The following is a 14,279-nucleotide window of genomic DNA, read 5'->3' as shown; positions in this document are numbered from 1 at the left end:
AGGGAGAAAGATGGTAAAACAGACAGACAGACAGACAGAGAGAGAGAAAGAGAGAGATAAAGAGAGAGAGAGAATGGGGGAGAGAGAGCATTGGAAAGTGCATAATAGATGGCACAGAGGCTAATTAAGGGAGGCTGGATTAATTAGGCTTTCAGTCTGACTGCCTCTCATACTCTCACTGAGCTCAGTGCCAGCTCCCCCCCACGTCTGCATATTGGTACATGGATTTGCCTGCTTCATTCGTTGGAATGTGCTGCATGTTCCTCATCATGCCTCAGCTTGCACAAGGGGGCGTGGGACCTTTACACTAGGTAAACACATAAAGTAAAGGCCAATAATCTCAGCAGAAAAAAAGGTTTACGCTAACTGCATGGCTGTCTGAGCCTACGGGAGACCAGGAGGAGAATCGAGGTCACATAAATGAGCACTTAGTTTGAAGAGGAAATAAACATGTCTAATGTAATACTCTCTCCTCACCAGATGCACTGCCAGAACCCATCATATAGGCAGGAAATACATGAAGTCATGAGCTCACACACTGAGCACTGAAGGGGGATAGGCTGAGGGTGAGTGTTTGCAGTGCTAAGACACTTACACCCACATGAAGTGCAATGAGTCAGAGGGCAGGGCTTTGATAAAGCAATCAAATTAAAATCCCTCTTGATTAGGTAAAAAAAAAAAACTTTTGAGTGTTTCAAGGATACTTCAGGTCTCTCCAAAAGGTATTCTTGGGTCACGAACTTAACAAAGATTCCTCAACAATCCTGCCCTCTGTTCCTCTGCCTACACACTCATCAAGTAATTGAATTTATTATCAATGGATAAAAATCCAGTTTATGCAAGTGCCAGGGAGAGGAGGTCCTTAGTACTTGGAAAGACAGAATAAAGTCTCCCCACTGCATTCAAGAAGACACTTTCAATGGCTCTTGAATCACCCTGCATAATCAAAACAGAGGGAGAGGGCTTTTTGAGATGCTGAGTGTTCCTTGGGTTCATTCTACTCCCCACACAGACACAGAGAACAGCCAAGCCCCTTCAGCCCTTCCCCACCTAACATCCTTGGCCCTCTCCATGGTGGAGTATGATGGGATGAATATTTATCAGGGTCTTGGCTTTGCCAAGCTCCAGGGAAAGGTTGGGGAAAAACAAAGTGGAAAAACCTGGAGTCGTCCATTTCTGGCCTGATTGACGCCCGGGCTGGCAGCGAGTAATTCATTTTGAGGAGGAAGCAAAAGTGTCCTTGCACCAGCTCCCAGCACAAATTTATGATAATCCTAATAAATTATGATGCGCCACGCAGACATGAAAAACTGTGATTGGCACTAAATCGAGCAGGCTGTACCTCTCAGGTCAGAGTGAGAACTATATGCAGCCAGGCAGCCTGTCCCTGTCCCAATCTCTCCCTACAACTATCCATCTATCTCTCTCTGTCTCTCTTTCAACAACTCTTCACCTCTTCCCTGCTCTGTGGCTTTTGCCCTGATTTCACCTCGCATCTCTCTATTCATTTTCCCTTCCCTTCCATAGTTCTATTTAATTAGTATCTTTCAGCTCAGTTGGTATTATTTCTACCTAACTGAACTTGCTCATTCTGGTATTATTTCTACCTAACTGAACTTGCTCATTCTGGTATTATTTCTACCTAACTGAACTTGCTCATTCTGGTATTATTTCTACCCAATTGAACTTGCTCATTCTGGTATTATTTCTACCTAACTGCACTTCTCCTTTATCTCCTATTTAAAGCAGAATGAATGAACTGGTAAACATAATCACTTTAAAACTTTTCATACTTTCTTTTTAGCAGAAATGCAGATACAACAGCTGAAACATGTTAAAAGTGATTTGGAAAGTGTTCTGCCGATATTTCTATGAGACAGGATTTAAAACGTTTGCAAGAAGGTGGTTTTAATGAATAAACTGTAGGCACTATCCATTTACCACTGAAAGTACATTTTCCTTTCTCTGTCCTAAATTCTATTTATGCTGCCCTATATATTTTTGGGGGTGTTTTTATTTATTTATTTGTGATCTAATTCACGCTTCAACTGATTGAAGTCGACAGTTTTAATCTCACTCAAGCACTGTACGGTCTACCTCACGGATTAATCCACTTTCATCATCTATAGCGGTCAAACTAAATCTGGTTATTCTACTGACTGTTGATTACTGCCTTTCGCATGCCCATTATTATGTGCAAATGGAAGTAGTGGGCCTTGATTAAAACAATATAAAAAAAACTAACAGTATTATCAGCCTAATCCTTTAATGTGAAAGTGGTTGGTTTAACTCTCTGCTCCGACATGGAATTGCCAGCATAGCTGCCACTGGGCCACATCCTTGGGTCAAAACCACAAGGACATCCACACTAGTCACCGCTTCCATTAGAAAATAGCCTTTTCTCTTACCCTCCTGAGTATGCAAAGACATAACTCAAGGCATTATGACCATATAAATCTCACTATCTTGTAAAATGGGAGCCAGCTGAATTGTGTCAGTGGAGAGAAGCTACAGTAGCCAATCAGAAATGCATTAAATGCATATGAGAGAGAGAGATTTCAGAGAGAGCGAAATGGATTCTAAGTAGTGTGTGGTATAGAGTGATTCAAAGTGCAGCCCCCCTTTCCACTGATTACGCTGCATTTTGGAAAGCGTCCCACTTTAGATAGTAACTTCCCAAAGGAAAAAGCAACATGTCCACTGACCTTAACAGGACATACAGTAACCTGAACGGACTGATGAATGGTCTGAAAGGAGAAAGCAGAAGCCCCATCCTTTCAGAGTGAGATTCTACAAACTCTATACCTTCAACTGATGCAGCCATCAAAGGCTAAACAGCTGCTGGTATTATATCTCAATCACTTGAAATGAAGCATGATTGATTGGCCACTGATGTGGTATCTCCCCCCCACCCTGTAGAGGTCAGTGTGTATGGAGGCTCATTGTGAGAAAATCTCCACATATATTCCTATGAGTTATAATAATAATAATAATCATTTGGTGGGTGCTTATATTTGTCCTGTTTCACACATGTACAAGTGTGTATTATACGCATGTGTGAAATGGAAAATCTGTTTTTTGCATATCCCAACTCCCCAGGAGACACCCTCAGAGAGTGGAGTCACAACCATGGTTACGAATAGCTGGTTCTGGCCAGATTTCCAAGTATCGTTACCGTAATTTCTGTCCCCTAATGATATACGTGATTGAAAACATGAAAAGGGGCTGAGTGGAATTCTGCATTATGTAGTCCCTCTTTTATTATAATCAATATTTATGATCTTCCAAGAGGCTGAGTTGGATGGAGGAGCTCCGGTCCATAAGTGTCCTTGCTGGCTTCATGGCACCATAAATCCCAAACATATCCATTGTCGATTTTGTCAATGAAGACCTTTTATTACCTTGCTAATCTAAATCGATGAAAGGGAACATTATATTTCAGAGTGAAAGATGGACATAGAATATATTACATTTATGGCAAGGTGTGCTCTCAGGGTTGCTTCATAGCCAGATAACTCTAGAGAAGGTGAGTGCCCACGCTCCCTAATCAAACCCTCTCTCTCATGCGCTCTCTCGCTCTGTGTCTCTCTGTCCTGCCTCTATCCCTTCTCTCTACCTCCCTCCCGCCCCTATATATATATATCTCTCTCTCTTGCACCCATCCATGCCAGTCAACGCTGGGGATGCATGACATTGATGAAAACACAGGTAGTTGAGACGGTAAGCAACTTCAAACGCATTTGAATCTATCCTGTTCCTCTGAAGTGAAATGACTGCACGCTGGACATGTGAGGGTGGAATACTAAACCACGGCAGGGAGAACAGAACTCATCAATCATGAGTGGCATGCATTTTCCTGCAGTGGAAGGCAGCCAAACGGCATTAGAGTCGATGCAGCAGCAGCAGTAGCAGTACCGCCATAGAGCAAGAGCCTGGCTGGGGCTAAAGATAGATAGGTAATTAACTAAAAATAATATGTGCTTGAAGAAGCATAGGAACAGGGTCAGAAAAAACTAAGATATGAGACCTCAAAGAATAGCCTAGCAGGAGAGCCACAGGTTACTTGTATGTGCCCCCATGTGCATATCCTGCACATGCAGTCAAGCAGAGACACACACTTATGCACAGGAGGAAGGTATATGAACTGTTAAACTGTCTTTCGCCATAAGCAGGAAAAAAAGTATGTGACCAAAAGTATGTGGACACCTGCTCGTCCAACATGTCATTCCAAAATCATGGGCATTAATATGGAGTTGGTCCCCCCTTTGCTGCTATAACAGCCTTCACTCTTCTGGGAAGGCTTTCCACCAGATGTTGGAACATTTCTGCAGGTACAAGAGCTTTCGTGAGGTCGGGCACTGATGTTGGGCGATTAGGCCTGGCTCGCAGTCTGCGTTCCAATTCATCCCAAAGGTATTCGATGGGGTTGAGGTCAGGGCTCTGTGCAGGCCAGTCAAGTTCTTCCACACCGATCTCGACAAACCATTTCTGTATGGACCTCGCTTTGTGCAGGTGGGCATTGTCATGCTGAAACAGGAAAGGGCCTTCCGCAAACTGTTGCCACAAAGTTGGAAGCACAGAATTGTCTAGAATGTCATTGTATGCTGTAGCGTTAAGATTTATCTTCACTGGAACTAAGGGGCCTAGCCTGAACCATGAGAAACAGCCACAGACCATTTTTCCTCCTCCACCAAACTTTACAGTTGGCACTATGCATTGGGGCAGGTAGCATTTCCATGGTATCCGCCAAACCCAGATTTGTCCGTCGGACTGCTAGATGGTGAAGCGTGATTCATCACTCCAGAGAACGCGTTTCCACTGCTCCAGAGTCCAATGGTGGCGAGTTTTACACCACTCCAGCCGACGCTTGGCATTTCGCCTGGTGATCTTAGGCTTGTGTGCGGCTGCTTGGCCATGGAAACCCATTTCACGAAGCTCCTGGCGAACAGTTCTTGTGCTGATGTTGCTTCCAGAGGCAGTTTGGAACTCGGTAGTGAGTGTTGCAACCGAGGACAGACGATTTTTACGTACTACACGCTTCAGCACTCAGCGGTCCCGTTCTGTGAGCTTGCGTGGACTACCACTTCGCGGCTGAGCTGTTGTTGCTCCTAGACGTTTCCACTCCAGTGTAGCTCAGTTGGTAGAGCATGGTGCTTGCAACGCCAGGGTTGTGGGTTCGATTCCCACAGAAGGCCAGTATAAAAAATTATTCAAAAATGTATGCTCTAGATAAGAGTGTCTGCTAAATGACTAAAATTTTAATAACAGCACCTACAGTTGACCGGGGTAACTCTAGCAGGGCAGAAATTTGACAAACTGATTTAGAAAGGTGGCATCCTATGACGGTGCCATGTTGAAAGTCAATGAGCACTTCAGTAAGGCCAATATTTGTCTATGGAGATTGCATGGCTGTGTGCTTGATTTTATACACCTGTCAGCAACAGGTGTGGCTGAAATAGCCAAATCCATTAATTTGAAGGGGTGTCCACATACTTTTAAATATATGGTGACTTCCTCAAAAGTGAATCTATGAATAGTAGTGTGATATATTCAGCACAGCTTGCCTCAATAAGTTACAGACATACTAACTGACCCAGTCTTAATTAGGTAAAAGGATTTGATATTGGTTTGATAGGATACTTCATCTCTGTTGTTTCCTCTTTTGCCTTGCAGTTTGGTCCAGCCACAGAGGAAAACAGGCCAATCTTTTTATTTATTTATTTTTTATTTCACCTTTATTTAACCAGGTAAGCCAGTTGAGAACAGGTTCTCATTTACAACTGCGACCTGGCCAAGATAAAGCAAAGTAGTGCAATAAAAACAACACAGAGTTACATATGGGGTAAAAAAAACATAAAGTCAGAAATACAACAGAAAATATATATACAGTGTGTGCAAATGTAGCAAGTTATGGAGGTAAGGCAATAAATAGGCTATAGTGCAGAATAATTACAATAGTATTAACACTGGAATGCTAGATGTGCAAGAGATGATGTGCAAATAGAGATACTGGGGTGCAAAAGAGCAAAATAAATAACAATATAGGGATGAGGTAGTTGGGTGGGCTAATTTCAGATGGGCTGTGTACAGGTGCAGTGATCGGTAAGGTGCTCTGACAACTGATGCTTAAAGTTATTGAGGGAGATAAGAGTCTCCAGCTTCAGAGATTTTTGCAATTCGTTCCAGTCATTGGCAGCAGAGAACTGGAAGGAATGGCGGCCAAAGGAGGTGTTGGCTTTGGGAATGACCAGTGAGATATACCTGCTGGAGCGCAGACTACGGGTGGGTGCTGCTATGGTGACCAATGAGCTAAGATAAGGCGGGGATTTGCCTAGCAGTGATTTATAGATGGCCTGGAGCCAGTGGGTTTGACGACGAACATGTAGTGAGGACCAGCCAACAAGAGCGTACAGGTCACAGTGGTGGGTAGTGTATGGGGCTTTGGAGACAAAACGGATGGCACTGTGATAGACTACATCCAATTTGCTGAGTAGAGTGTTGGAGGCTATTTTGTAAATGACATCGCCGAAGTCAAGGATCGGTAGGATAGTCAGTTTTACGAGGGCATGTTTGGCAGCATGAGTGAAGGAGGCTTTGTTGCGAAATAGGAAGCCGATTCTAGATTTAACTTTGGATTGGAGATTCTTTATGTGAGTCTGGAAGTTGAGTTTACAGTCTAACCAGACACCTAGATATTTGTAGTTGTCCACATACTCTAGGTCAGACCCGTCGAGAGTGGTGATTCTAGTCGGGTGGGCGGGTGCTAGCAGCGTTCGATTGAAAAGCATGCATTTAGTTTTACTAGTGTTTAAGAGCAGTTGAAGGCTACTGAAGGATTGTTGTATGGCATTGAAGCTCGTTTGGAGGTTTGTTAACACAGTGTCCAATGAAGGGCCAGATGTATACAAAATGGTGTCATCTGCGTAGAGGTGGATCTGAGAGTCACCAGCAGCAAGAGCGACATCATTGATATACACAGAGAAAAGTGTCGGCCCAAGAATTGAACCCTGTGGCACCCCCATAGAGACTGCCATAGGTCCAGACTGGACTTTGCTCTACAGACCTCTGATCTCCCTAAAAAAATAAAATAATTTGAGCCGGCAGTGATCACAGGATGGACAGCTGTCTGTGGAGAGCTGTCTGCGTGTCTGTGTGGACCCAGCCCTGCCAATCTATCTTCTAGTCTGGATGGCTGCCGATTTTTCGGCCTGCCTAACTGCCTTTCCTGTCTGTGTGTCAAGTTTCCTACCCTCTATGTATACTGCCCTGCCAGCTTACCTGCGTTCACCTGTCTCGCTGCCAGCCTACTGTTCTACCTGTCTCTCTACCTATCTCGCTGCCTACCTGCCAGCTTGCCTGTCTGCCTGTCTGCCTGTCTGTTGTGCCTGCCTCCCAGCTCTCCAGGCTGCTGTGCCTCCAGCACAGGATGCCTCTAATGGCACCGTCAGCTACAATAACCTGACAAGGTTATTTTTGTCCAGAGGAGAAAAAGGTCTGCACTACTAGCGCAAGCATCCAGCTACGTAACTGCATCACAAATTCTAACACATGCATTAAACGCAAACATTAATTGACACAGCAACCTTTAACATAAAGTACCTGAAAACACACGTAGCATTTTATAGATATTGAAATACAAATAAACCTATACGCTACAATTCTTTATGCCGCCGTAGGAATAAACAAATTCAGGATATACATTACTAGAGAATAGTGGCCCATCATGTTATAAAATAACTGTAGAGGCTTAAATTAAATAAGTATAAGGCTATGAAAGGTGGATTTCAAAAGGAAAAGAGGAGAAAAGGTCAGATGGTGAGAAGAATAAGAATGGAAGATGTAGAGATAATAACATGAGGAAGCGGGACAAGTAGAGAAAGGAAGAAGGAGAGATAGCAAGGTAGCAACGCCGTAGGAGTGCCAAGTAAGAGAGCAGTCTTTCCTTTCCAGGTAATGTGATTGCTATATTGGTGATCTAACACCCTCATTAAGAACTGATCAAACAGCGCTGCGAAAGGCGACGGCACAGAACCGCAGTGTGTAAGAGACAGGATTAGGAAGATGAGAGAGTTGTTCTCTCACTAACGGTGAGTGTTTGAAGTCCCACGCATGCCTAATTGTCGACCGAAGACACCAGCATCTATACATTCTTCTAGAATAATTTTTGCCCCCGGGAAGCCTCAGAGTGTTTGTGGTGTATTGGCTTTCAAGCAATTAACAATCTGATTTTATGACCTTGGTTCTGATAAGAAATAAACATACATTTACCTCAGGGAAACACCCTGGTGTCATTAGAAAAATGTATCATTATACTTTAATGTGAAGGTTTTGTATCCTTTTAGCAGACACTGTTTTGCTTGTCACATTTTCAGGCTTGAATAAATACGAGAGTTGCCAAAAGGAAAAGGGGAAAATAACCTGAAATTGCAGTGGAAGATTAGTGTATCCTTTTCCTTTGTACTTGCTGAAGACCCATTTGAGCAATTCTCTACCATGTAAGGTTAACATTTTGCGGAACACTGTATTTAAAAAAGCATATGAGTGGGCCAAATCACCAAAGCCACAAAATCCACAGACAGACAGATGAACAAACACGCTGTCTTCAAAGGCAAGCGTCAGAATACAAAAAGACACTTAACAATATCAGAGCTTAACGGTCACATTGAACACAGAGAATAAGCCTTGAAACACTGATCTAAGACCAGTTCAACCAGATCCGATTCGAGGCCATTTGCAAGTTATCTGAGGAAAATAACACTTTATATATAATACAATCCTAAAAATAAACAAACCTTTTTTAGATGGTGCAATTTAGAGGACAGAACAGACAGTAGGAGTTCATGGAAACTTTTAAATTACAATTAAATGTATGCTTAGTTTCTCTCTATTGAGACTGCCATGTTGTCAAAAATTAGGTGGTTCAAAAAGAGTTAGAAGCACTGGACCTATAAAAAAATATATATATTCCCAAGCAGTGGCACTCCTTATGGGAGTTTCAGACACTGCATCTTTGTAGTAGTACATGTACCACACAGTGTGGTGTGTGTTGTGTGTCTATTTTGTTTAGAGGACATGTTGCTGGAAATGGAAATGTTGCAGTCCTACATCATACCTTGGACAGGTTTAGTGACTCATACTATAGGGCAGCTAGCTATGCATTTTATAATAAGGTTAGTATTTTATAGTAAGGTTAAAATGCTTTGTGACGTTTCAGAGCTGGGTTGGCCCCTTTTTTGTTTTCACTATAATGCCTGTGTTTGTGTGGATGCGTGTGTGTTTGTGTGTGGGGAGGGGTTTGGGTGTGTGTGTGTGTGTGTGTGTGTGGCTGTCTGACCGTGTGTGGCCGTGTGTGGCCGTGTCCGAAACCCGTACTTGCGTTCTAAATAGTAGGCATTTTGGGTTTATGAAAATAGAACATCTTATAGTATGTGAAATTTAGAAAATGTTGTATGCTTTAATTGCCAGGATGTCATACTCATTTCAGCTTTCATTTACTAGAATTCGCTGCACACTGTTGAGGAAGAGAATCGTCTTTCTAGATCCAAGTGTGTTTGACAACAGCTGATAATCACATAACGTGACATGCTGTACCTTGGTGGAAGATCTCACAGCAAGAACTGGCAAATCTGGTGCAGTCCATGAGGAGGAGATGCCTGCAGTACTTAATGCAGCTGGGTGCCACACCAGATACTGACAGTTACTTTTGATTTTGACCCCCCCTTTGTTCAGGGACACATTATTCAATTTCTGTTAGTCACATGTCTGTGGAACTTGTTCAGTTTATGTCTTAGTTGTTAAATCTTGTTATGTTCATACAAATATTTACACATGTTGAGTTTGCTGAAAATAAACGCAGTTGACAGTGACAGGACGTTTCTTTTTTTGCTGAGTTTAGTAGGCAAGACTTCGTAACGTACACATGTACTTATGAATGTACGATGAAGAAAGAGAGGTAAAGATGGAAATCCATTGTGAGTCAGTACTATATCAGGAATAGGATGTCATCAATGGACAGTGACCATTAGCATCCCGAACAAGTGTCCAGTGATGAATCTGAACAAAGTGGCTAATTGAAAACAGACCCGAGATAAGGTAAACACACACAAAACAATACCTTTGCCATTTTGGAGAAGCACCTAAATAAGCAATTGAAACTACCTCTCAGAATTCATGGAAAAAAGCTCTCACTTATCACAAAAAGCCAGCAGCACACTTTGAGCTAGTTATATTATTCAGTATCGTCAATGTAATTGGTTGTACTTATTTGAGTTTCAACACAATTTTACATCAAACATTGTTTTCCTCTCAACAGAGACAAGGGTGTAAGTGAATACCAAAACTCTTCTTTGAACACAATAAATACTACTCAAGGAAATCCCAAAGTGATCCCAAAGCGACGCGTAACTGCTACCCAACACAACACATCATTCCTAACCTCTAAAAAAGAGATACAGTCAATCCAAGAGGGGAGATACTAAAATAAAAGCCACAGATGTAATATCTATCAAAAGCAGTGTAAGCATTTACCTCAGGTAGCCTCGCTGTGGAAGAGATTTGTTTAGGAGGGGTGGGTCATACCTCGCATTCCCTGGAGCCTGAGATGGTGCAGGTGCAGGAGCCAGTCCCGTTGACAAGCACGTCCATGGCCTCCGAATTGGTGGGCTTGTAGTCCACATAGTACTCCTGCAGTGGGGAGCTCAGTGTGTGCTCTGTCTCTCTAGCTTTTTTCCGGCGCTTGCGAGCCGCGGCCGAGTGCTCCTGCAGCTGCTTGACACTGCTGGGATAGCGCTTCCACGACACGTAGATCACCAACAGGATCATTGCCACAGACAAAAACAAGGCAACGCTCCCCGCCACAATCTTGTGAAAGGACACAGGCTCAAACTCATGCTCAGGTGGTGGCACCACGGGCGGGGTGACAGCTGGAGATGTAGGGCCACCTCTGGATCCCTCTCCCCTCTTCCCAGATCCGGTGTGGTGCGTGGGGTAGGCTGGGTGGCGTTCTGTCTGGTCTGGGCCGTTAGAGGGGGCGGGCGGGGTGCTGGCCATGAGGGGTGTGATGGTGGTAGCCCGACACACACCGTGGGTGTCTATGGCATCCATGACCTTCTCGCCCTGGGCCTCCTTGGGGGCTGCACAGATCATGGTGGTCTCCTTGTTCCCCTTGAAGTTCCTCAGCCAGACCACCAGGGGGCAGATCACAGGGCCACAGTCCCACACATTCCCCGCCAGGCTGATGGTGGTCAGGGAGATCCAGGCCGACACGGTCTCCTGGGACACGTTGGTCAGCTTGTTGGAATCCAGATTGAGTGTTTGAAGGTTGGGCAGGCATTGGTAAACCGTAGCATCCACCTCTTGCAGATCATTGCCAGACAGGTCAAGCTTCTGCAGGGAGGTCCAGGTCCAGGTGAGGCCCTGGCTCATGGAGCGGATGCGGTTCCACTGCAGGTACAGCGCCCGCAGGTTGTAGAGGCGTGGGAAGTGGGAGAAGTTGATCTTGGAGAACTGGTTGTGCTCCAGGTGCAGCTCGGTCAGCTTCAGCAGGCCTGAAAAGGCGTTGCGGGTGATGCTGCGCAGGCGGTTGTAGCCCAGGTCCAGGAACTCCAGGTTTCTGCAGTCCTGGAACAGACGCACAGGGATGCTCTTCAAGGAGTTGGAGCGCATGTGCAGGCTGAGGAGCTTGCGGAGGCCCTGGAACTGGCCTGGCTGCAGGGCCGCCAGTTTGTTGTAAGACAGGTCCAGGTTGCGGAGGTTGGGTACAGGGTGGAAAGTGGTATTGTGTAGCATTGTGATCTTGTTGGAACTCAGGATCAGTTCCTTGAGCCTCCGAACGCCTTGGAAAGCGAGTATGTCCACAGAGGCAATGTAGTTGTGGTCCAAGTAGAGCCAGATGAGCTGGTTGAGGCCCACAAACTGTCCGGCTCTGAGACTGGCCAGACTATTGTAACGTAAGGACAGGCCTTGGCAGCCCCCTGAGAGGTTCTTGGGGACATCACGAAAGGCGCTTGACTCACAGTAGACGATTTTCCCATCGCAGCGACAGCTCTTGGGGCATGGGCGCTCGCTGAGGGACGGAGATGCAGCCAGCCACACCTGCATGAGCAGCGGTACCATCAGCCAGCGGCGCCGCATGGCAGAGCCTGCAGAGAGGGACAGATTGAGAGAGAGAGAGAGAGAGAGAGAGAGAGAGAGAGAATATAGTTTTTTTTACTGAAAGCATCTAACAACAACCCATCTGTCATGTTAAATGTGGGTGGCAATGATGGTCCATGTTATTATCAACCATGTGGGTCAATTATTCCTCAGCACCCACGACTACCACTACCTGCTTACTGTTCAGATATAATGTATTCAACAGGTGAAGAACATTGTGGTTTTAATTTGGTTTTAACTGCAACCTGTCTCTGTCTGAATTGACTCTTCCCACAAGCCGCCACAGTGCTTAAGGCAAAACTAGAGAAGTCATAAAAGCAAGCCGGCTCCCAGCAAATTAACATTCAGGAGCTGGCGGTTGTGTATACAAATCCGTAGGCGTATCAATTTAGAATTTAGCCACTTCACATTGAACCATAACAGAGTGGTTAAGGGGTCTAAGTAAATCATGGTGTTCACTTCCACCAAGTTCAAATAAAGGAGTCAGCTCTCTAGAAACTCTATGGAATAAAACAATTCTGCTGTGCACAAGCAGAACACATAAATGTACTGTAAGTGCCAAAATAATGAAAACACATGAGTAAAAGAGAGATACAAAGTGTACTGAAAGCAGGTGCTTCCACACAGGTGTGGTTCCTGAGTTAATTAAGCCATTAACATCCCACCATGTTTAAGGTCATGTCAAATAATGTGTCAAAGACTCCAGCCACCCAAGTCATAGGTTGTTCTCTCTGCTACTACACGGCAAGTGGTACCGGAGCGCCAAGTCTGGGAACAAAAGGCTCCAGAACAGCTTCTACTCCCAAGCCATAAGACTGCTGAACAGTTAATCAAATGGCCACCCTGACTATTTGCATTGACCCCCTTTTTATTTGCACTGACTCTCTTGCACCGGCTCTATGCAAACTCACTGGACTCTACCCACACACTCACACATACCACACTGACACTCCAACACACCTATACATACACACACACACACACACACAAACATACACACTACATACTCTCACACACACACAAAACACACACACACACATGCATATTGACGCCCCACACACTCACACATAGACACACTTTCACATACGCTGCTGCTACTCTGTTTATTATCTATCCTGATTGACTAGTCACTTTTAACCCTACCTAAAGTACATGTACTGTATATATTACCTCAACTATCTCGTACCTCTGCACATTGACTCAGTACCTGTACTCCTTGTACATAGTAACACAATAAAATAACAATAACAAAACTATTTCCTTTTTTAATTTTTTGCAAATGTTTCATACTTTTTAACTCTGCATTGTTGGGAAAGGGCTCGTAAGTAAGCATTACACGGTAAAGTCTATACCTGTTGTATTCAGCACGTGACAAATAACATTTGAATTTATCTGATGTATAAAAATGTTGGGCAAGCCATTATTTTGGCTACCATGGCTATGCCCCCACAGGATGACAATGCCCCCATCCACAGGGCACAAGTGGTCACTGAATGGTTTGATGAGCATGAAAATGATGTAAACCATATGTCATGGCCGTCTCAGTCACCAGATCTCAACCCAACTGAACACTTATGGGAGATTCTGTAGCGCCCCTTAGACAGTGTTTTCCACCATGATCAACAAAACACCAAATTATGGAATTTCTCCTGAAAGAATGGTGTCGCATCACTCCAATAGAGTTCCAGACACTTGTAGAATCTATGCCAAGGTGTGTTGAAGCTGTTTTGACTTGTGGTGGCCCAACGCCCTATTAAGACACGTTATGTTGGTGTTTCCTTTATTTTGGCAGTTACCTGTACATGAACACTAACCATTTGAATGCAAGTACAGACAAAATAAAAATCTGATCATGCTGTGCTGTGTCCTTAGATGTAATGCTACTGCTGCATGGGACTAGAAAGAATGTAGAAGAAATACTGCAGATGCTGACTCTTGAACCACTGATGGTGATAATGAGAATCGGTCAGTATACTGTAGCCTGGTGTGATATCCCACTGGGCCTAGACGTCAATTCAATGTCTATTCCATGTTGGTTCAACGTAATTTCATTGAAATGACATGGAAACAACGTTGATTCAACCAGTGTGTGCCCAGTGGGATCGGTCTTCGTCCGTAGGTGAGAG

The 14,279-nt window shown here is 44.3% G+C and overlaps 1 protein-coding gene across 1 annotated transcript in view; it reads right to left on the bottom strand.

Moving 5' to 3' along the window:
- LOC311099815 (leucine-rich repeat transmembrane neuronal protein 4-like) overlaps positions 1–14,279 on the bottom strand; it is a gene marked incomplete at both ends in the record, with an annotated part of 150,498 nt that overhangs the window by 121,561 nt on the left and 14,658 nt on the right. Inside the window, one exon of the mRNA XM_084140562.1 lies at positions 10,579–12,140. Coding sequence (XP_083996688.1) covers positions 10,579–12,140 — 1,562 coding nt within the window. The remainder of the gene's footprint in view (positions 1–10,578; positions 12,141–14,279) is intronic.

The sequence above is a fragment of the Coregonus lavaretus genome (genome assembly GCF_964263955.1).
Source record: "Coregonus lavaretus genome assembly, chromosome: 24".
NCBI lineage: Eukaryota > Metazoa > Chordata > Actinopteri > Salmoniformes > Salmonidae > Coregonus > Coregonus lavaretus.
Note: the sequence above shows the minus strand (reverse complement) of the source record. Positions and strands in the feature narration are given on the sequence as shown.